Source organism: Mustela nigripes, chromosome 6 (genome assembly GCF_022355385.1).
Source record: "Mustela nigripes isolate SB6536 chromosome 6, MUSNIG.SB6536, whole genome shotgun sequence".
Lineage (NCBI taxonomy): Eukaryota > Metazoa > Chordata > Mammalia > Carnivora > Mustelidae > Mustela > Mustela nigripes.
In genome coordinates this window covers 136987380-137004279 of record NC_081562.1, presented here as the reverse complement: position 1 = coordinate 137004279, position 16900 = coordinate 136987380, and the positions used below count along the sequence as shown (strand labels likewise).

Here is a 16900-nt window from a genome sequence, read left to right as displayed (position 1 = left end):
TGGTCCAGCCCCATATCAGGTTCCCTGTTCAGTAGGAGTCTGCTTCTGCCTCTCCCTCTGCCCTTTCCCCTGCTCATGTGTGCATGCTCGCTCTCTCAAACAAATACATAAAATTTAGGAAAAAAAAAAAAGACTCTTGACCAGTATTGCCATATAGCTTTTGTAACCATTGTACCAGTTTATGGTCTTAACACTAGTGTATTAGGATACCCATCTCAGAAAGTGAAATTCTTAATTAAATGCTTTCTTCTAGGTTTCCAAGTTAGTTGTTACAACAAAGAAAATAAAAGACAGACCAAGTCTTTGAATATAATTTCCTCAGTTTCAGCTCCCATGAAGTGAATGTGGCCTTTTATCTCCTTAACCTGCCATTCAACACTCTCTTGTTTGTTCCCTGGGTCAAATGGCGTGATTTTGGGGCACCTGGGTGGCTCAGTGGGTTAAAGCCTCTGCCTTCGGCTCAGGTCATGATCTCAGGGTCCTGGGATCGAGCCCCGCATCGGGCTCTCTGCTCAGCGGGGAGCCTGCTTCCTTCTCTCTCTCTGTCTGCCTCTCTGCCTGCTTGTGATCTCTCTCTGTCAAATAAATAAATAAAATTAAAAAAAAAAATGGCGTGATTTTGGTTTCAAGTAATAGAATATCTTCTGTGGTCCAAGGGTTTGTGTGGCCCCCAAACTCATATGTTGAAATCCTAACCCCCGAAGATATTTGTTATTAGAAGGTGGAACCTTTGGAAGGTGATAAGGTCACGGGGCTGGAGGCTTCATGAATGGTTTTTATGCCCTAATGAGAGGTACCCCAGAGAGCAACCTTGTGCCTTCTGCCATTTAAGGACACAGCAAGAAGGTGGCTATCTGTAGCCTGGAAGAGGGCTATCACCAGCACCTGACCCTTTTGGCACCCTGATCTTGGACTTCTAGCCTCCCGAACTGTGAGACATAAATTCCTCTTCATACCCGGTGTATGTTATTTTGTTACAGTAGCCCAGACAGACTAAGACAATATCCAGTTTTAAACATGGCTTAAATAAGGAGGCAAATAACTTATTTCATAAGAAGCCCTAAGGCATGGCAGTTATTGTAAAGTATAGTTCAGTGATGCTTCTCTCTGAATTTCCTGGTTTTCCTCTAGAGAGTCCAGGTTCACCATAGTCAGTTCAAAGATCATGTCCTCACAATATCATATCCAGAGATCCCGTCTCATGTCCCTCTTTAAGAGCAGGACAAACTTTCTCAGTAAGTCTCTAGCTCTTGTTGGTCGGGGACGGGTCCCTCACTGGTAGGGGGGATGGAATAGCCGGGAGTGGTAGATTAGTCTGTACATACTGTCGTGGCTGGGGAGAAGTCCATAAGGCACAGGGGCACTTTGTTTCTGGACACATTGGAGGTTTTATTAACAGAGAAGTGGGGAAGTGGCTGTTGGGGTCTGCCATAAGTCTCGATTCTTCATGCCTAATCTCCCATTACCTCCACATAGAGGATATTTTTTCACTCCAGACTCTCAGCTCTATAAGGTGTCTTGTTTATACTTAAAAAAACAGTCTGGGCTCAATAAGTATTTGTTGAATGAGTGAATAAATGAACATGATTACTTCACTCTTTCCCCTGGCGGCCTAAATGGAGTCAGATGAATGGTACACACCAAGGATGGTAACTGGGTTTATCTTGTTTGCCAGTTCAGATCTACTGGTAATGGTTTCCAAAATTTAGAAAGGGTTCTGAGGCTATATCCAGGGTTCAGTGAGAAAGAATGCTTGATTTGATTATTATTGCCTACAGAGGGTATGGGAAAGGAAGCTGATAATGTGCATTTCTAGTATAGGTGATGATTCTTTTTATTGTACATTATTGGGTGTGTCCCACCCTCATGAGATGGGTGCTGAGTGCGCTACAGAAATAACAAGATGGGGGATACACTTCCTGGGGAGTCCCTCTTTAGTAGCCAAGTCAAAGATATAAATAAATAGAACTCTGTTTTCTTGGAATAAAAGCATCTGTTCTTCTAATAATGTTTTTGAAGTTTAAATAATCAGTGGGGTGATTCAGGAAGTTTTTATGTAGAGGTGATACTGGAACTGGGCTCATAGGTTGGATCTGACTCAGGTCATTTGACTCACTGCTTCCAGGAATTAATCTTTACTTGTCCCTTTCTGATCCCAAGTTCTTTCCTCACTTGTCTCCCTAAGGCAGAAAATAATAAATAAGACGCCAGTTATAAAACCCATGTTAGGTGTGTTCATGATTTGAATCTTCACAACTCTTCGGGATAGCTGCTACTATCCTGATTTTGTAGATTTTTTAGATGGGATAATGGTGCAAAGCTCTTGAGAAACAGTGGTGGAACTGACCCACTAAAGCTCTTTCTGATCCAAAGCCAGTTCTCTTAAGGTTTCCCATTGTTCTTATGTTCCATCTCTGTGCTGGATATGATACAAGAAATGCAGAATACCTTAAATATTAGCATCATACTTTGGCCAATTCAGTCCTCAGTAGTCAGAGATATACCTTAGAAAGCCAGTCTGGGAAACTTGCAGATTTATACTCACCCATCATCTATGGTGACCAGGTTTTGGGACATACCTCACAGCAGGTACTGCAATAAATTCTTCTGAAGAAGTATATGGATACACTGGTCATAAATATGATGTTTTAAAGACTTTTTAAATTTATTTGACAGAAATCACAAGTAGGCAGAGAGACAGGCAGAGGAGAGCAGAGAGTCCGATGCACAGCTTGATCTAGGACCCCGAGATCATAACCTGAGCCGAAGGCAGAGGCTTAACCCACTGAGCCACCCAGGCGCTCCATAAATAATGATTTTTTAAAATGTATTTCATTATACTAACAAAGTGATGTTTTAGAGCGGCGAAATACATTTTCAAGTTCATTGAGTACCTTTTGTATTGTAAGGTTAAATAAACCTTATTAAAGATAATGTATTTAAAAATGTGTGGTATTTAAAAAGAGGTAAGAGAAAGTCTGGCTCCTTGGGCCGGGTTTCACTAGTGACAGTGTGTTAGCATTATCACTGTACTATAGCATCTGGTTCTTAGCTTCATGGATCTGGCAAGTCAGTTCTTTAGGATTGTGAAGGGTTGGTAAAAGTTCAGGAACTGGGGTGCCTGGCTGGGTCAGCCAGTAGAGCATGTGACTCTTGATCTTGGGGTTGTGAGTTCAGGCTTCACATTGGGTGCAGAGATTACTTTAAAAAAAGAAAATCTATGGAACTGATTGATACATGTTAAACCAGATTGATTGAATGATTGACAAGCCAGTGTGTCAATTTCTTGATTTATAAAGGAGGGTATGTCTTTCCAGTGATTGCTACTGTATCGTTTACCATGTAATATACCCTCAACAAATTCGAAGGGAACCACTGTTGGTAGCTTTGCATTTATTAGCAATATACTTCACTATTTCTTGATATTAGATCCACCTTAGATATTATTTCTTGATTTTGTATTACAGTGTTTGAAGATTTAGTTTTATTGTGCCTTCTCTACGTTCATTACAGTTTTTGGTTAAGTGAGAGTCATTATTTACAATATACCACATTATTGAGGCTGCTGAGCCACACTGTACTGTGATTACCTTTTCTTTCCTAATAACCATGCTCTTTAAATGTGCTTTGTTTTCCATGTGTCTCTCACTAATACCTAGTAACTGTTCAGGAGACAGGTCATAGCCTGTTAGCTATTTCTCTAAATACTCATGGACATTTCCAAATGGATCACTTCCATTTTCCTTTCCTGGATATTTCACTTTAGCAATCCCCCGTCGTCCTGTTCCGCCTGGTAGCTCTTCAGGTCTGGTATACAGTTGTCATCCTGATACTTTACTATTTTGTGTTGGATTTTCTCTCCCTTGGATATCACATTTTTGGGTCTCTTGAGTTACTTGTTTTATTGACTCTCGTGCTCTGCAGTGCATAGGAGGAAACACTTCTGAGTCTTTCCATACCTGAAAAAATTTTTTATTCTACTATAGATTTTCCGGGCGGTGGGGTGGGAGCATGAATTGGCTTAGTATGGGATTCTAGGCAGAAAATTTACCTTGTGATTTTGAAGGTATGGTCTACTGTCTTCTAGAATGCTGTGAGGTCCTTTGTCACTTTGATTTGTCTTCCTTTATTGTGACCCAGTTTTCTTTATGAATGTTTTTAAGAATTCCTCTTTCATGTTCTTATATTTCGTGATAGTCCTCTGAATGGCCCAAACATGCTGACTTAGAACAATAAACATTTTGTTTGTCCGTGATTGCTCAGGTGGGTGTTGAGAGACAATTCTCGCATCTCAGTTATTGCTTGTCTTGCACGCAGAGGCACTAAAGCTTTTGTTCTTGACTATCCTTTCTAGGATGTTTATATAGCAAACAGCTTGGAAGGTAGAGGTAGTGGCTCCCTCCCTAGCAGAGAGCAGGTTTATTTACTGTCTAGTACAGGTAAAGACAAGTGTCTGCCCTTGGGTCCCAGACCGAACAGGTTCACCTGCAGCCCATTATAAAAGATGAGGTTCCCTAAATTCAAGGTTCCTCAGTTGTGAGGCAAACCTGGGCCACTCTTTGACCTCCCCTGGGACAGAGGGGGCCAGCAGAATCTGATGGATAGATGAAGCTCATGCTTGATGCTGTGCTGTAGGTCAGAGAGTCCTTTGTTTCTGACCTAGGCGTCTTAGGTCTTCTGCCAGAGTCCAAGAAACTGTGATGAGCTAGCCTGTTAGCTTGCAAGTAGGGTGAAATCTCAGAACCCCTACACTTCTTGACACCGGGTGAGTCTTCTCTTGGTCTTGCTAAGATCATGTTGTTGTCATTTGGTGGTTCTGCTGAATACTTGGGTGCTTTTAGGGTGGCCGCATTCCCATGTCTGGCCATTGATACTGGGCCTCTCTTTCCATGTGGTCTCTCATCTCAGAAGACTACCCTAGCATCTTCACATAGTTGGTGGAAGCATTCCAAACAGGAGAGCAGAGGCTGTAAAGGCTTCTGACACCTAGAATTACATGGTGTCAGTTGGCTACATTTTGTTGGTCACAGTGAGTCTTGAAGCCAGTTTAAATGAAAGGAATGGGGGACATAAATGCCACTTTTTGATGGGAAGAGTGGCAAAGTCACCCCATAGAGGAGTGTGTCAGACTAGATGGGAAGAATTATTGTGGTAGCCTTTGCAAGTCGCCTGAGTCTTCCCCCACCCCGCATTCACTGTGCTGTGTACTTGGTGAGCTCTTCCCTTCTAGAGATGTATTTTTCAGTTTGGGAACATTTAAAAAATACTCTATCTTTGGCAATTTTCTCATATTTTCTGGTTTCTTTTTCTCGAACTCCTATTATTTAGATACTGAAGCTTGTTGGAATCTCTGAATTGTATCATTCTTTCTCTGTTATCTGTCTTCTTGGTTCTTTCTGGGAAATTTCCTTCATTTTGCCATTCATTCTGTTGAAAATTTTTTTTTTTTTTTAAAGATAGTATTTTTCTGACACAGAGAGAGAGAGAGAGCACAAGCAAGGAGAGCAGCAGGCAGAGGAAGAGAGAGAAGCAGGCTCCTCGCTGAGCAGGGAGCTTGATGCAGGGCTCAATCCCAGGACCCTGAGCTGAAGACAGATGCTTAACTGACTAAGCTACACAGACGCCCCCATTTTATTAAATTTAAAAATTTTATTTTTTTAAAAGATTTTATTTATTTATTTGACAGAGAGAGATCACAAGTAGACCGAGAGGCAGGCAGAGAGAAAGGAGGAAGCAGGCTCCCTGCTGAGCAGAGAGCCCGATGCGGAGCTCGATCCCAGGACCCTGAGATCATGACCTGAGCCGAAGACAGTGGCTTAACGCACTGAGCCACCCAGGTGCCCCCCAAAATTTTTTTATTTTTAAGAAAAAATTTATTGACAGAGCACAAGTGAGCACAAGCATGGGGAATGGGAGAGGAAGAAGCAGGCTCCCCACTAAGCAGGGAGCCTGACATGGGGCTTGATCCCAGGACCCTGGGATCATGACCTGAGCCCAAGTCAGATTCTTAACCTACCGAGCCCCCCAGGTCTCCCCTATTGAATTTTTAAATAGCAGCTGCCATGTTTTCATTTCTTCAGGTTTAATACTGTCCTCTGTTCCTTTTTTTCCTTTATTTGAAAAAAAAAATTATTTATTTATTTTTTAAAGTAGATTCTCTGCCCAGCAGGCAACCCAAGGTGGGGCTTGAACTCATGGCCCTGAGATCGAGACCTCAGCTGAGATCAAGAGTCAGATACTTAGGGTGCCTTTGTAGCTCAGATGGTTAAGTCTCTGCCTTCAGCTCAGGCCATGATCCTGGGAGTCCTGGGACAGAGTCAAGCCCGCTTCTCCCTCTGCCTCTGCCTCTCTCTCTGTGTCTCTCATGAATAAATGAAATCTTAAAAAAAAAAAAAAAAAAAAGTCAGATGCTTAACTGACTAAGCCACCTAGGCACCTCTCCTTTGTTCCTTTCTTACAGCTTCCTGTTTTTCTCTCATGGATGCAATGTCTTCTTTTATCTTTTTATTAATGATTTTTCAAAATACTTTTCACCTGGTCCCTTTAATGTCTGTTTCTTATATATTACCTTTTCTCTCTCCTTTTAAAAATACTATTTTTCATCTTGGATCCTTTCTTTAGTTTTGTATGATTCTAGGCCTTGATTCCTATTAGACATATACCTCAAACTCATACTCATTCACTCTGTACCCAGGTGAGGCTTGCTGACTAAGATTGCCAGCAATCAGCAGGTACTGATGGAAGTTTTCCAGATGACTCTTATCTGTAGGTCTGTCCTCCGAAGTGGTTTAGTTTCTACAGAGAAAAGTCTTGTAATCTGTGTGTGTTCTGGGAGCAGGGTGGGAGGAAGGGGACTGGTGGCCTCTGTCAGTGTGACTTTCACATGGCTTCTCATCATACTATAGCATTTCACCCTCATTTTCTTCTGGGGCATTATGGACCTGAGTCCTTAGCCTCTTTAGCTCATGGAGAAGGATTAGTTGTTAGGGTATGCAAGGTGAGGAGGGCTGTGTGCGGACTGCCTCTGCTGTGGGCACAGGTCACCTGTTGGTAGCCCAGAGCTTCGTCTCCATCATCTGTGGTATGTCCTGCCTGTTGCTCACTGGGTTATCCTCCTCATTGGCTTTCTGTTTCCTAAACTTTTTTGCTGTCTCTTTTCTGCAGTTGTCTCCTTTTTTTCCCCTTAGGATTTTCCCTACCCATTTTAGTGGAGTTTCAAGAGGGGGCATAGGATAGAGAACTGCCCATGGTCATCCAGAACCCTCCCTTTCCCTCTTTGAAGTTTCTTGGTATAGATCCTGTGCTGGTTCCTGTTCTGATTATTATTGTTTTCATTGATGTCGTGAGTTCTTTTTTTTTTTTTTTTTTTAAGATTTTAAATTTATTTATTTGACAGAGAGAGATCACAAGTAGGCAGAGAGGCAGGCAGAGAGAGGAGGAAGCAGGCTCCCTGCCGAGCAGAGAGCCCGATGCGGAGCTCGATCCCAGGACCCTGAGATCATGACCTGAGCCGAAGGCAGCGGCTTAACCCACTGAGCCACCCGGGCGCCCGATGTCGTGAGTTCTTTACGGGCCAATTATTTGTGGTTTATTGTTTAGAGAGGAAATACTCTGTTTTCAGCCTTTGCTTCCTCCCTAGGCAATGAAGATTGGCTGTTCGCTGGTCCTTTCCAACATGTGCTTTTCTCACAGGCTTCTTCAAAGATAGCATGTCTGAGTCTTTCTCTCTCTGTCTCCCCCACACCTTTCTGTTGTGCCTGTCCCGATCCAGGGTAATTGTTGACACCAGCCCACACACTGCGTTATCACAATATAAGCGAAAGATTCCTGATTTTGCTACCTGGGGGTATTCCAGCTCTTCGGTAGAACAGCTCTGGATGATTCCTTTTGGCTCCTTCATCTCACTTGATCTTCCTTGTCTGTGGTGGCACTTCCTCATATGTCGGGATTCAGAGTTGTAGATGACTGCTCGTGTCCTCAGAGCCGAAGTTAAAGGTTTTCTCTTCCTTGGTTCTAGTGATTTCTGAGAAGAGGGCAAAAAGTGTTTCTTCTCTTATCGGAAGCGTACTCTTTAATTTTATATCAGCTTTTATTAGTTTCTGTCTCAAAAAATGAACTTTTTTTTTTTTTTAAGATTGTGTTTATTTATTTGAGAGAGAGAGAGACAGAGCATGAGTGGGGTGAAGGGGCAGAGGGAGAGGGAGAAGCAGCCTTCCTGCTGAGCAGGGAGCCTGGCGTGGGACTCTGTCCCAGGAGCCTGATACTGGGCTTGATCCCAGGACCCCAAGATCATGACTGAGCTAAAGGCAGACACTTGACTGACTGAGCCACCCAGGTGCCCCTAAAAAATGAAATTTTCCTAACATCCTCTAATTCTGAGGCTATCTTTCTTTATGTTTTTTCCCCTTATGAAATGATGACTACACATGGTACTGAAGCATTTTTCTTGCTTAATTTTTGTTTTATGTTCTTGTAGGGAAGATCCACCAACACATTCTCAACCAGACAGTGATGATGAGGCAGAAGAAATACAGGTTTGTTCAAAAAATAAAATCCATTCTATAGACTCTTGTAATTTAAATGAGCCCTGGTATGGTTCTGATATTTACATCTTAGCATACATTTGGTAAAGTGAGAAATTATACAAAAACCCCACTTTGACATGTAGTTTGTCTTCAGAAAGAGGTGTTCTTGTATTTATGTATCAGTTTTAGATGGAGCATTGCTTTTTGGAAGCCCAGTATACTAACCACATTTAATATTTTGTTTCTGTCCTCTTCGTGCAGTGGTCGGATGATGAGAACACCGCTACGCTTACGGTAAGAGCAGAGCCATGCCAGTGTGGGGACAGCCTCACACTATTGCTTAGGATGCTTCAGGGTTTCAGTTCACATCTCTCTCAATCTCTTTTACTCACTATTTCAGATGTATGTTTCTCTGTTGGTTTTGATAGATTACTTTGAAAAGTAACTTGAATCATTGTTTATAGGCAAATATGGCCTGCCCTTCTTTCCCTTTGATTTCAAAGGAAGTATTTTAAGTGCGTAGTTGGTGCCTTGACTTGTTTCTGTTGAGCTCTGAAAGAAGTAATTAAACCTAACATTGAGTTTTGAGATTCCCAGATCTGTGGAACCTGAATTAAAGTAAAATCTATAGTCACTTATTTAAGTATATTTAAATGGCATAAAAATTACAGTTTCTTTCAAAGGAGAGCAAAGAAGTGTGTGGCTTTAACCAATATCATAAAAATGTAGAAGTTGATTGAGTATATTATGGTCTTTGATGCTAAGAATGCTGTTGTCTAATTCAACTTGAAATATATTTTTAATAGAAATACTTTTTAAAGGAATGAGTATGGTAAAACATGTATTTCTAAAAATATAGTAGATAAATGAAACTTATTATAACTTGAGATAAAAGAGAAAGGTTTTTATATAATTTCCTGCAGATATATGTACCAAGCACAAGGGAAACTAGTTTTAGGGAAAGTTATAGTCTAATACAGCACTAAATAAGATACTTCTATTTATTTTAATGGAAGAGAACTGGTATCCACAGTACAAGAAAAGTAAGTGGAGATGCCTAAAACAGTATATTTTCTTAGGTATGAAAAGCATGCCAACATATGCAGAAAGAGAAAGTTTCAGTGCCTTATTTTACAGTTGCTCTGCGTGTCTGAAAATCCTGTTCAGTTAAACATGCATATTTGTGATCTCTTATATTTAGGGCACTGTAGTGGGTTTTGAACAAAGATGAATTTGGTTTGATTCCTGCCAGTAGTGAGTTTATAAACCTGCAGGGAAAGATGCCTCAGTTTGGGGGTAGATGGTGAAGTGCTGTTGGAACACAGAGGGTAACAATTGGAACTGAGGTCATCTAGAAATGGGGAAAGGGAAACATAGTATTTGAACTAGACCCTAAAAGTGGTGAGGATTGTCAGTGCCAGCTCATGCTTTCTTTCTTTCTTTTTTTTTTTTTTTAAAGATTTTATTTATTTATTTGACAGATAGAGATCACAAGCAGGCAGAGAGGCAGGCAGAGAGAGAGGAGGAAGTAGGCTCCCCGCTGAGCAGAGAGCGTGATGCGGGGCTCGATGCGGGGCTTGATCCCAGAACCCTGAGATCATAACCTGAGCCAAAGGCAGAGGCTTAACCTGCTGAGCCACCCAGGTGCCCCCAGCTCATGCTTTCTAATAGATGGCTAGATAGGGAAATTAATAATTTACATGTGTATATGTACCAAACTCTATTCACTAAGGACTGGAAGCAGTGATGTGGTGACATCATGGTGGCAGGTATGGTGAGCATACCTAGTGCCCTGATCTTGGTTTCCAGATACCCTCTCCACTGAAATGAGTCGAAGCCCTTTGGAGAAAGTTTAGACTGAGGGTAGGAGAGAGAAGATGAACTTGTGACTGTGTCAGAAAGTAACAATAAGGCAGACATGTCAGCTTGAATGGGGTTCTCTTAGCCAAATAGCCAATTGTCAGAACAGGGATATTAGTGGAGTATAACCATTTGCTAAGATCGGTGATTTGTGATCCCATACTGACAATTAAATGATTGTATTAAATAAATGGGAGCAGAAGGGAAAGCTCTTTATAGTAGAAAAGGCACCAGCTCACAAATGCAGAAGGAATTACAGAATCAGAAACCATCATTTGGCAATCTTCACAGTAATACTTGATGGAGTAGATGTTAAAACTAGAGGGTGAATATTAGATGAGAAAGAGGATACTTTAATACTCTCAAGATATTTCCACCAAAATTACTTGTTAATTATAAAGAGGAAAATAGTGACTTTATAGTGGGCAGACCTGGTAGCTGAATGATCATAGTTAACCTTGTCAGTGATGGCGCAGACCTGCATTGTGTACCTCTTGATATGATGCACTAAGAAGGACACACCACCTGCCAAATGTGGATAACCTAAATTAAATCATGAGGAAACCTCCTGCAAACGCAGCTCTTTGGAAATTATATAGAATAATTGCCAGTACTCTTCAGAAATATCAGGGTCCTGAAAGATAAAGGACAACTGAAAGAAGGACTATTACAGATTAAAGATCGAGAAGACATGACAGCTAAATGCAGTGGTGTGATTCTGGAGTGGGTCCTTGGTCAGAAAGAAATGTTTTCTTGGGGCGCCTGGGTGGCTCAGTGGGTTAAGCCTCTGTCTTTGGCTCAGGTCATGATCTCAGGGTCCTGGGATCAAGCCCCGCATTGGGCTCTCTGCTCAGTGGGGAGCCTGCTTCCCCCTCTCTCTCTGCCTTTCTCTCTGCCTACTTGTGACCTCTCTCTCCCTGTCAAATAAATTAATAAAAATCTTTAAAAAAAAAAAGGAAATTTTTTCTTTTGCTATAAGGGACATTATTGGGAAAATGGGCACATTTTGAATAAGATCTGTAAATAAGATAATGGTATTCTATCAGTGTTAGCTCCCTGATTTTGATCATTTTGCTAGGTTCTGTGAAAGAATATTCCTGCTCTTTTAGGAAACATACTAAAGTATTTGGTGGTAAAAGGGCAGGATGACTTGTACTTACTTAAAGAATATAAGAAGGAATTTTGTTATTTATATGTGTGTATATATAAGTAAATGCACACATCCGCATAGACCTGTAAGAGAGAGAGGTTTGGATGGGGAACAATAAAACAAACAGAGTAAAAGACTGGCTGAAGTGTATATGGAAATTCTTGCTAGTCTTCTTTTAATGCTTTCTGAAATTATTTCAAAATAAAAAGTTACTAAATGATTTGGGTTTTGCTGGGTGGAACTAGCTGTTGTTGAGCGGGAGAATATTCACAGCGGAACATTCTTAGTAGAGGGAATCTGGGCCAGGACCCAAGGAGGAAAATATAAGGTATTGATAAATGGTAAGAGTCCGTTAATCTAGATACAGAAACACTGAATTAAAAATGGGAAAACTGGGGCGCCTGGGTGGCTCAGTGGGTTAAGCCTCTGCCTTTGGCTCAGGTCATGGTCTCAGGGTCCTGGGATTGAGCCCCGAATCCGGCTCTCTGCTCAGCAGGGAGCCTGCTTCCCTCTCTGTGCCTGCCTCTCTGCCTACTTGTGATCTCTGTCTGTCAAATAAATAAATAAATAAAAATACATTTAAAAAAATGGGAAAACTCCGTTGAGGTGGGTAAATCTCAAAAGCAAGAGCAGTTTGCTAAAAGTATACGTATCAATGACAGCAGTTGTATTAAATTTTTTATGGAGAGGCACATATTATCATTCAGTATAAATCATGACTCTAGAAGAATATGTCCAAGTCTGTAATGCTGGTTGCCTGTGGGGAGGAGAAGGGTGAAGATTAGGGAGGAGAGTGAGCAAGTAAGGAGCTTCATTTGTTTTTGTTTGTTTGTTTTTTAAAGATTTTATTTATTTGAGAGGAGAGAATAAGAGAGAGAGAGTGCGAGCAGAGAGTGAGCATGAGAAGGGGGAGGGTCAGAGGGAGAAGCAGACTCCCCTCGGAGCAGGAAGCCTGATGTGGGACTCGATCGTGGGACTCCAGGATCATGACCCGAGCTGAAGGCAGTCCCCTAACCAACTGAGCCACCCAGGTGCCCTAGGAGCTTCATTTGCATTGTAACCTTGTCCCCTTAAGAAATTTAAAGGTCTGGGTTAAGTATACCAAATTGTTGAATGTACACAGATGTATGTGTATATATATATATATGTGTGTGTGTGTGTGTGTGTGTATTTTTATATTTTTATATATTTATATATATATGATATATTTTAAAAATTTCGTGATTAAAAAAAAGAAGAAGAAATACCCTTTCTGAATGGGTATGGTAGGTATAGTTGGAAAGATGGAGTTTGGATTACAGAGAGTCCCCAGATACGATGAAAAATGTGGATTTTTGTCAATCACAGCAGGAACCTTTTCCTGGAAAACTGAGGTGTATTGCATATTTAAAATCAACTCTTTGAGCTATGAGCTTAAAAGAATTCTATTAGTTAATCTGTTGAAAGATAATTTTCAAAGAGCTAGACTCATGACTCCCATACTAATATAAAAATCTTTAACACATGTTGAAGTTTTTATTTAACTCATGGGGGATCTAAACAGATGTTTTAAGGGAACCTTAAAAACCCTTCTCCAAAGGGAATGCAATGGACAGACACATTTATAGATCAGAAATATTGAAATGAATATGTAAATAAGGCAGAATTGGTTTTGCCTCTCAAGTGTTGGGGAGTTGGGGGAGACACTTGGCTCTCTATCAAGCAGGGTAGAATTTTTATGTCCATAGAAATACTTCTCATTGTTATCACTTAACGAAGGTGTCAAGTTGTAAAACAGCTCATAGACCTAGCTAGAATCCAATCATCCAGAGGGTGTGCTGTAGGAAGATAATACATAGGTCTTCCACTGAAGCACACGTTTTTTCTCCATAATATGTAAACTTTATAATTTAAGTTTGTTTTAGGATCCTTATAGCAGGATTTCCTGAAGTTGAGTAATTTGAGGATTTGAGGGAATCTGTCACCTCTCATAATACATAAAATATAAAGCAATGGGAAATTTTATGGGTTAGGAAAATTGTTTTGTCTTTGAAAGTTGAATCCTTCATGTTGTAAAATTTGTATAACTACACTATTCATTGAAAATGTTGCTAATGCAGATTTTATTTTATTATTTTTTAAGATTTTATTTATTTATTTATTTATTATTTTTTAAGATTTTTATTTATTTATTTGACAGAGACACAGCGAGAGAGGGAATACAAGTAAGGGGAGTGGGAGAGGGAGAAGCAAGCTTCCTGCCAAGCAAGGAGCCCAATATAGAGCTTGATCCCAGGACACTGGGATCATGACCTGAGCCGAAGGCAGAGGCTTAACCCACTGAGCCACCCAGGCGCCCCGCTAATGCAGATTTTAGATATGTGTTTTTATGGAGAGAACCCTAGTAACTGAGCCACATCAGCAACTTCAGCCAGTCGTAAGGAAATTATTAGCTCAACATACATGGTAATTCCTTCTCATGGGGAGAGGCAAATGGTAGATAAAAGACTCAGGATGTACTCATTTTGAAAGCCTCTCTGAGTGGCAGCTATTTGATTTCCTGTGTCTAAGCTAAAGATGTCACAAGGAAGACGACACGGTTGCAGATACTAAAGATGCTGCCAGACTGTCTGGAGAGAATAGACATTTGTAGGAGAGAGGAAGGGGATCCAGTTGGCTGTGATCTCTCCCTTTACTCACTAGCCTACTGCTTAAAGCTGGTTTCTAGTTTGAGGGATACATCACCTATTATTTTAAACTGACATTTTTTGCTATGTTTCCTAGACTCTTAACACAGTTTTCTTTCTGTCGTAGCTGGATTAGATCATGGGGGTTAACAGAAGCAGTGTGTATTAATTAAGTTCTTCTACAGAACTCATTACTGGACTTTTTCAGAATATGCAGTTGCCCAGTAGGGGGCGGCAGATATAAAGGGATAATGTGGCTGGCAAACCTGTTAATGTTTTTGTATTCTGTGCCCTGCAGACCCCACTTCCGTGTTTCATAGTCCCCTTTGTATAAGGCTCACAGAAGAGTGTTTCTTCATACTGTTCCTCTTGATTTCCTGGTTGAAATGACACTCAGGACGTTTTGGTTACTTGCTTATATAAACTGCATTTTAAAATCAACCAAAAAGGAAAGAACATTTTAACTGCACTACAGTCCTATTTTTGAGTTTTGTTTATATTAAAACTTGTCTGGAAATAGCAGCGTTTAAATACAGTTAAGCATATCATTTATTTCTCATTCTCATGAAGGCTTTTGGGGATATGCCCAAGAATCTTTTCCTCTAGATGGAAAGGTTTCTGGCCCTTTAAATGTGAGGTGTTATTTCGGAGTGTTGGAGTATTGGTACAGGTGACATTCCATCTGTCTCTCCCTTAATAACTGTTAATTCTGTAGATGTTAAGAGAACCATTCAGTCCTTCCTCACATTCCCAGGTGCCTCGTGACATCTGTCTTTTAAGCTTCCTGGGTTTTGATTGTTTTTTGGAAAGTACCATTTGGGCACTCTTTTTTTTGCTTTTCTGGTAAATATTTGATCATTGATTTTATTTAGCTCAGTTGAGAAATTCTGATAGTAGTTTGTATTCTAACTTATTTTTAACATGCCTAATTGTTTAACCTTGAGATTTTGATCTTGTATTCTGTATTTATTGTGCTGTTATCAACCTGCCCAAATGATTTCTCCTTTCTCTCTGTAGGCACCGGAATTTCCCGAGTTTACCACGAAAGTTCAAGAAGCTATCAATTCCCTGGGGGGCAGTGTATTTCCTAAGCTTAACTGGAGTGCCCCAAGGGTAGGAACACATCAGTAAATCTCTCAGCTGTTTGAATATTCTTTGTTTTGCTATTCATTTCTTTTTATATTCCCACAGAGGGTCTAATTTTATTTCTAATTCTAGGGAAAACACTGTGGTATTTATTTTTATTTTTCCCCTCTTACTTTCCTGATTTTCCACGTTCCTGAGTCTGTAAAATACTATATAGTTTGCCAGAAGACAATTGCAACCTCTTATGTTGCTGATCATACTAGAACCCGAGGAAGGTCATTCTCTTTCCCTTTCAAAACTTTAGCTATCCAGTGTAACAGAGAAATTTTTCTCTGTTGAAAAATAATGAAAATTAAAAAGTCACAGGACCTAGACATAGGGCCTTAGAGAATTCAGCTGACATTTTCTTAAATTGTATTTTATCGTTATGACATGCATTGACAAGTTGTTTTTACGTCAAGGTCTGTGGAAAAATTTGGTCTTTTTTCTAAACCAGTAGAAAACAACTACGGCGGCAAAGTTCATTTAAAGACTCAAAGATTTACCTGCATTTTCAAAAATCATCCCGTGTGCCTTTTTTTTCTTATTCTAAAATGAATGACAAATTGTACCTAATCTAGCCTTTATTTTTACTGGTTAAAATTAGTTATGCATGTATATCACTTAAATTTTTAAAAGATCTGGACTCTTGCTCCCCAAACCAGCAGATCCTGACACTTCTTTTGCTTTGCTATTTCTTATTCCACAGAGGCAATGGCTGTCAGTATTTGAATGCTTTCTTTTGTTGTTTTCCTTTACTATTTTAGCTGTCAGTATTCATTATTGCTGCCCACTCAGGAACGAGAAGGTTCTGCTCTCTCTTCTCCCATTCTTGCTACTTTATATTCCACTCTCCTCAGCTGAGTACTGTCATGTATTGATTAGTGACTCTGATGTTCTGGTACGCAGTGTCTCTGATGTTCTGGTAACGCAGACTCTGTGCACAGATAGGTAGGATCCTGATAGGTAGGATCATTCAGTGTTCTTGTTCTCTGCGCATCTTTATAGGATGATTTCGTGTTCTTGTTCACCCTTCTGTTTTCCCTGGAGTTCATGGTTTCCTGTGCATCTACCGTTATTTCAGTGGAATTAAATCTCTGGTCAGTGTTCCATTCTCAACCAGAAGTTCATCATCTTTTTCACTGGGAGAAATTATAAAGAGTTTATTATAAAGAAGTTATTCAATCTCATTTTTAGTTTTATATGAGCAGTAACTTGAATCATTTCTTACTGCTGAACTGGGCTGAGGGTTTCCACTTAAGAATGACAGATTATTTGTGGTTTGAAGTTGTTCATTTATTCATTTATATTTTACATTTTGTGTGCCTACTATGTGCCACTGCTGTCTTTCGTGTGTGGATAATTAGATATTTTTTTTGCAGTTTTCTCGAAATTAGATACTGCCCTGTGTCTGATCTATGGGAGAAGTATGTTTAATAAATGACTTAATTCTGTCATTTTTAGGAATGTTTTGCTAAGCCTTATGCCTGCTATTCTTACTTTTTTTGGTTCATATGTATGAGACATTCACCATTGAAAGCTGTGATGGTGCAGAGTATCTCATCTCCTCTCTC

At 40.2% G+C, this 16900-nt stretch overlaps 1 protein-coding gene across 2 annotated transcripts in view; it reads left to right on the top strand.

The window, feature by feature from the left end:
* CDC123 (cell division cycle 123) overlaps nt 1–16900 on the top strand; it is a 57124-nt gene that overhangs the window by 10409 nt on the left and 29815 nt on the right. The window contains exons 3-5 of one of the 2 annotated variants that reach the window (XM_059404313.1): nt 8477–8534; nt 8787–8819; nt 15219–15314. In XM_059404313.1, the coding sequence (XP_059260296.1) occupies nt 8477–8534; nt 8787–8819; nt 15219–15314 (187 nt within the window). The remainder of the gene's footprint in view (nt 1–8476; nt 8535–8786; nt 8820–15218; nt 15315–16900) is intronic. The other variant, XM_059404314.1, reaches the window with a different exon arrangement.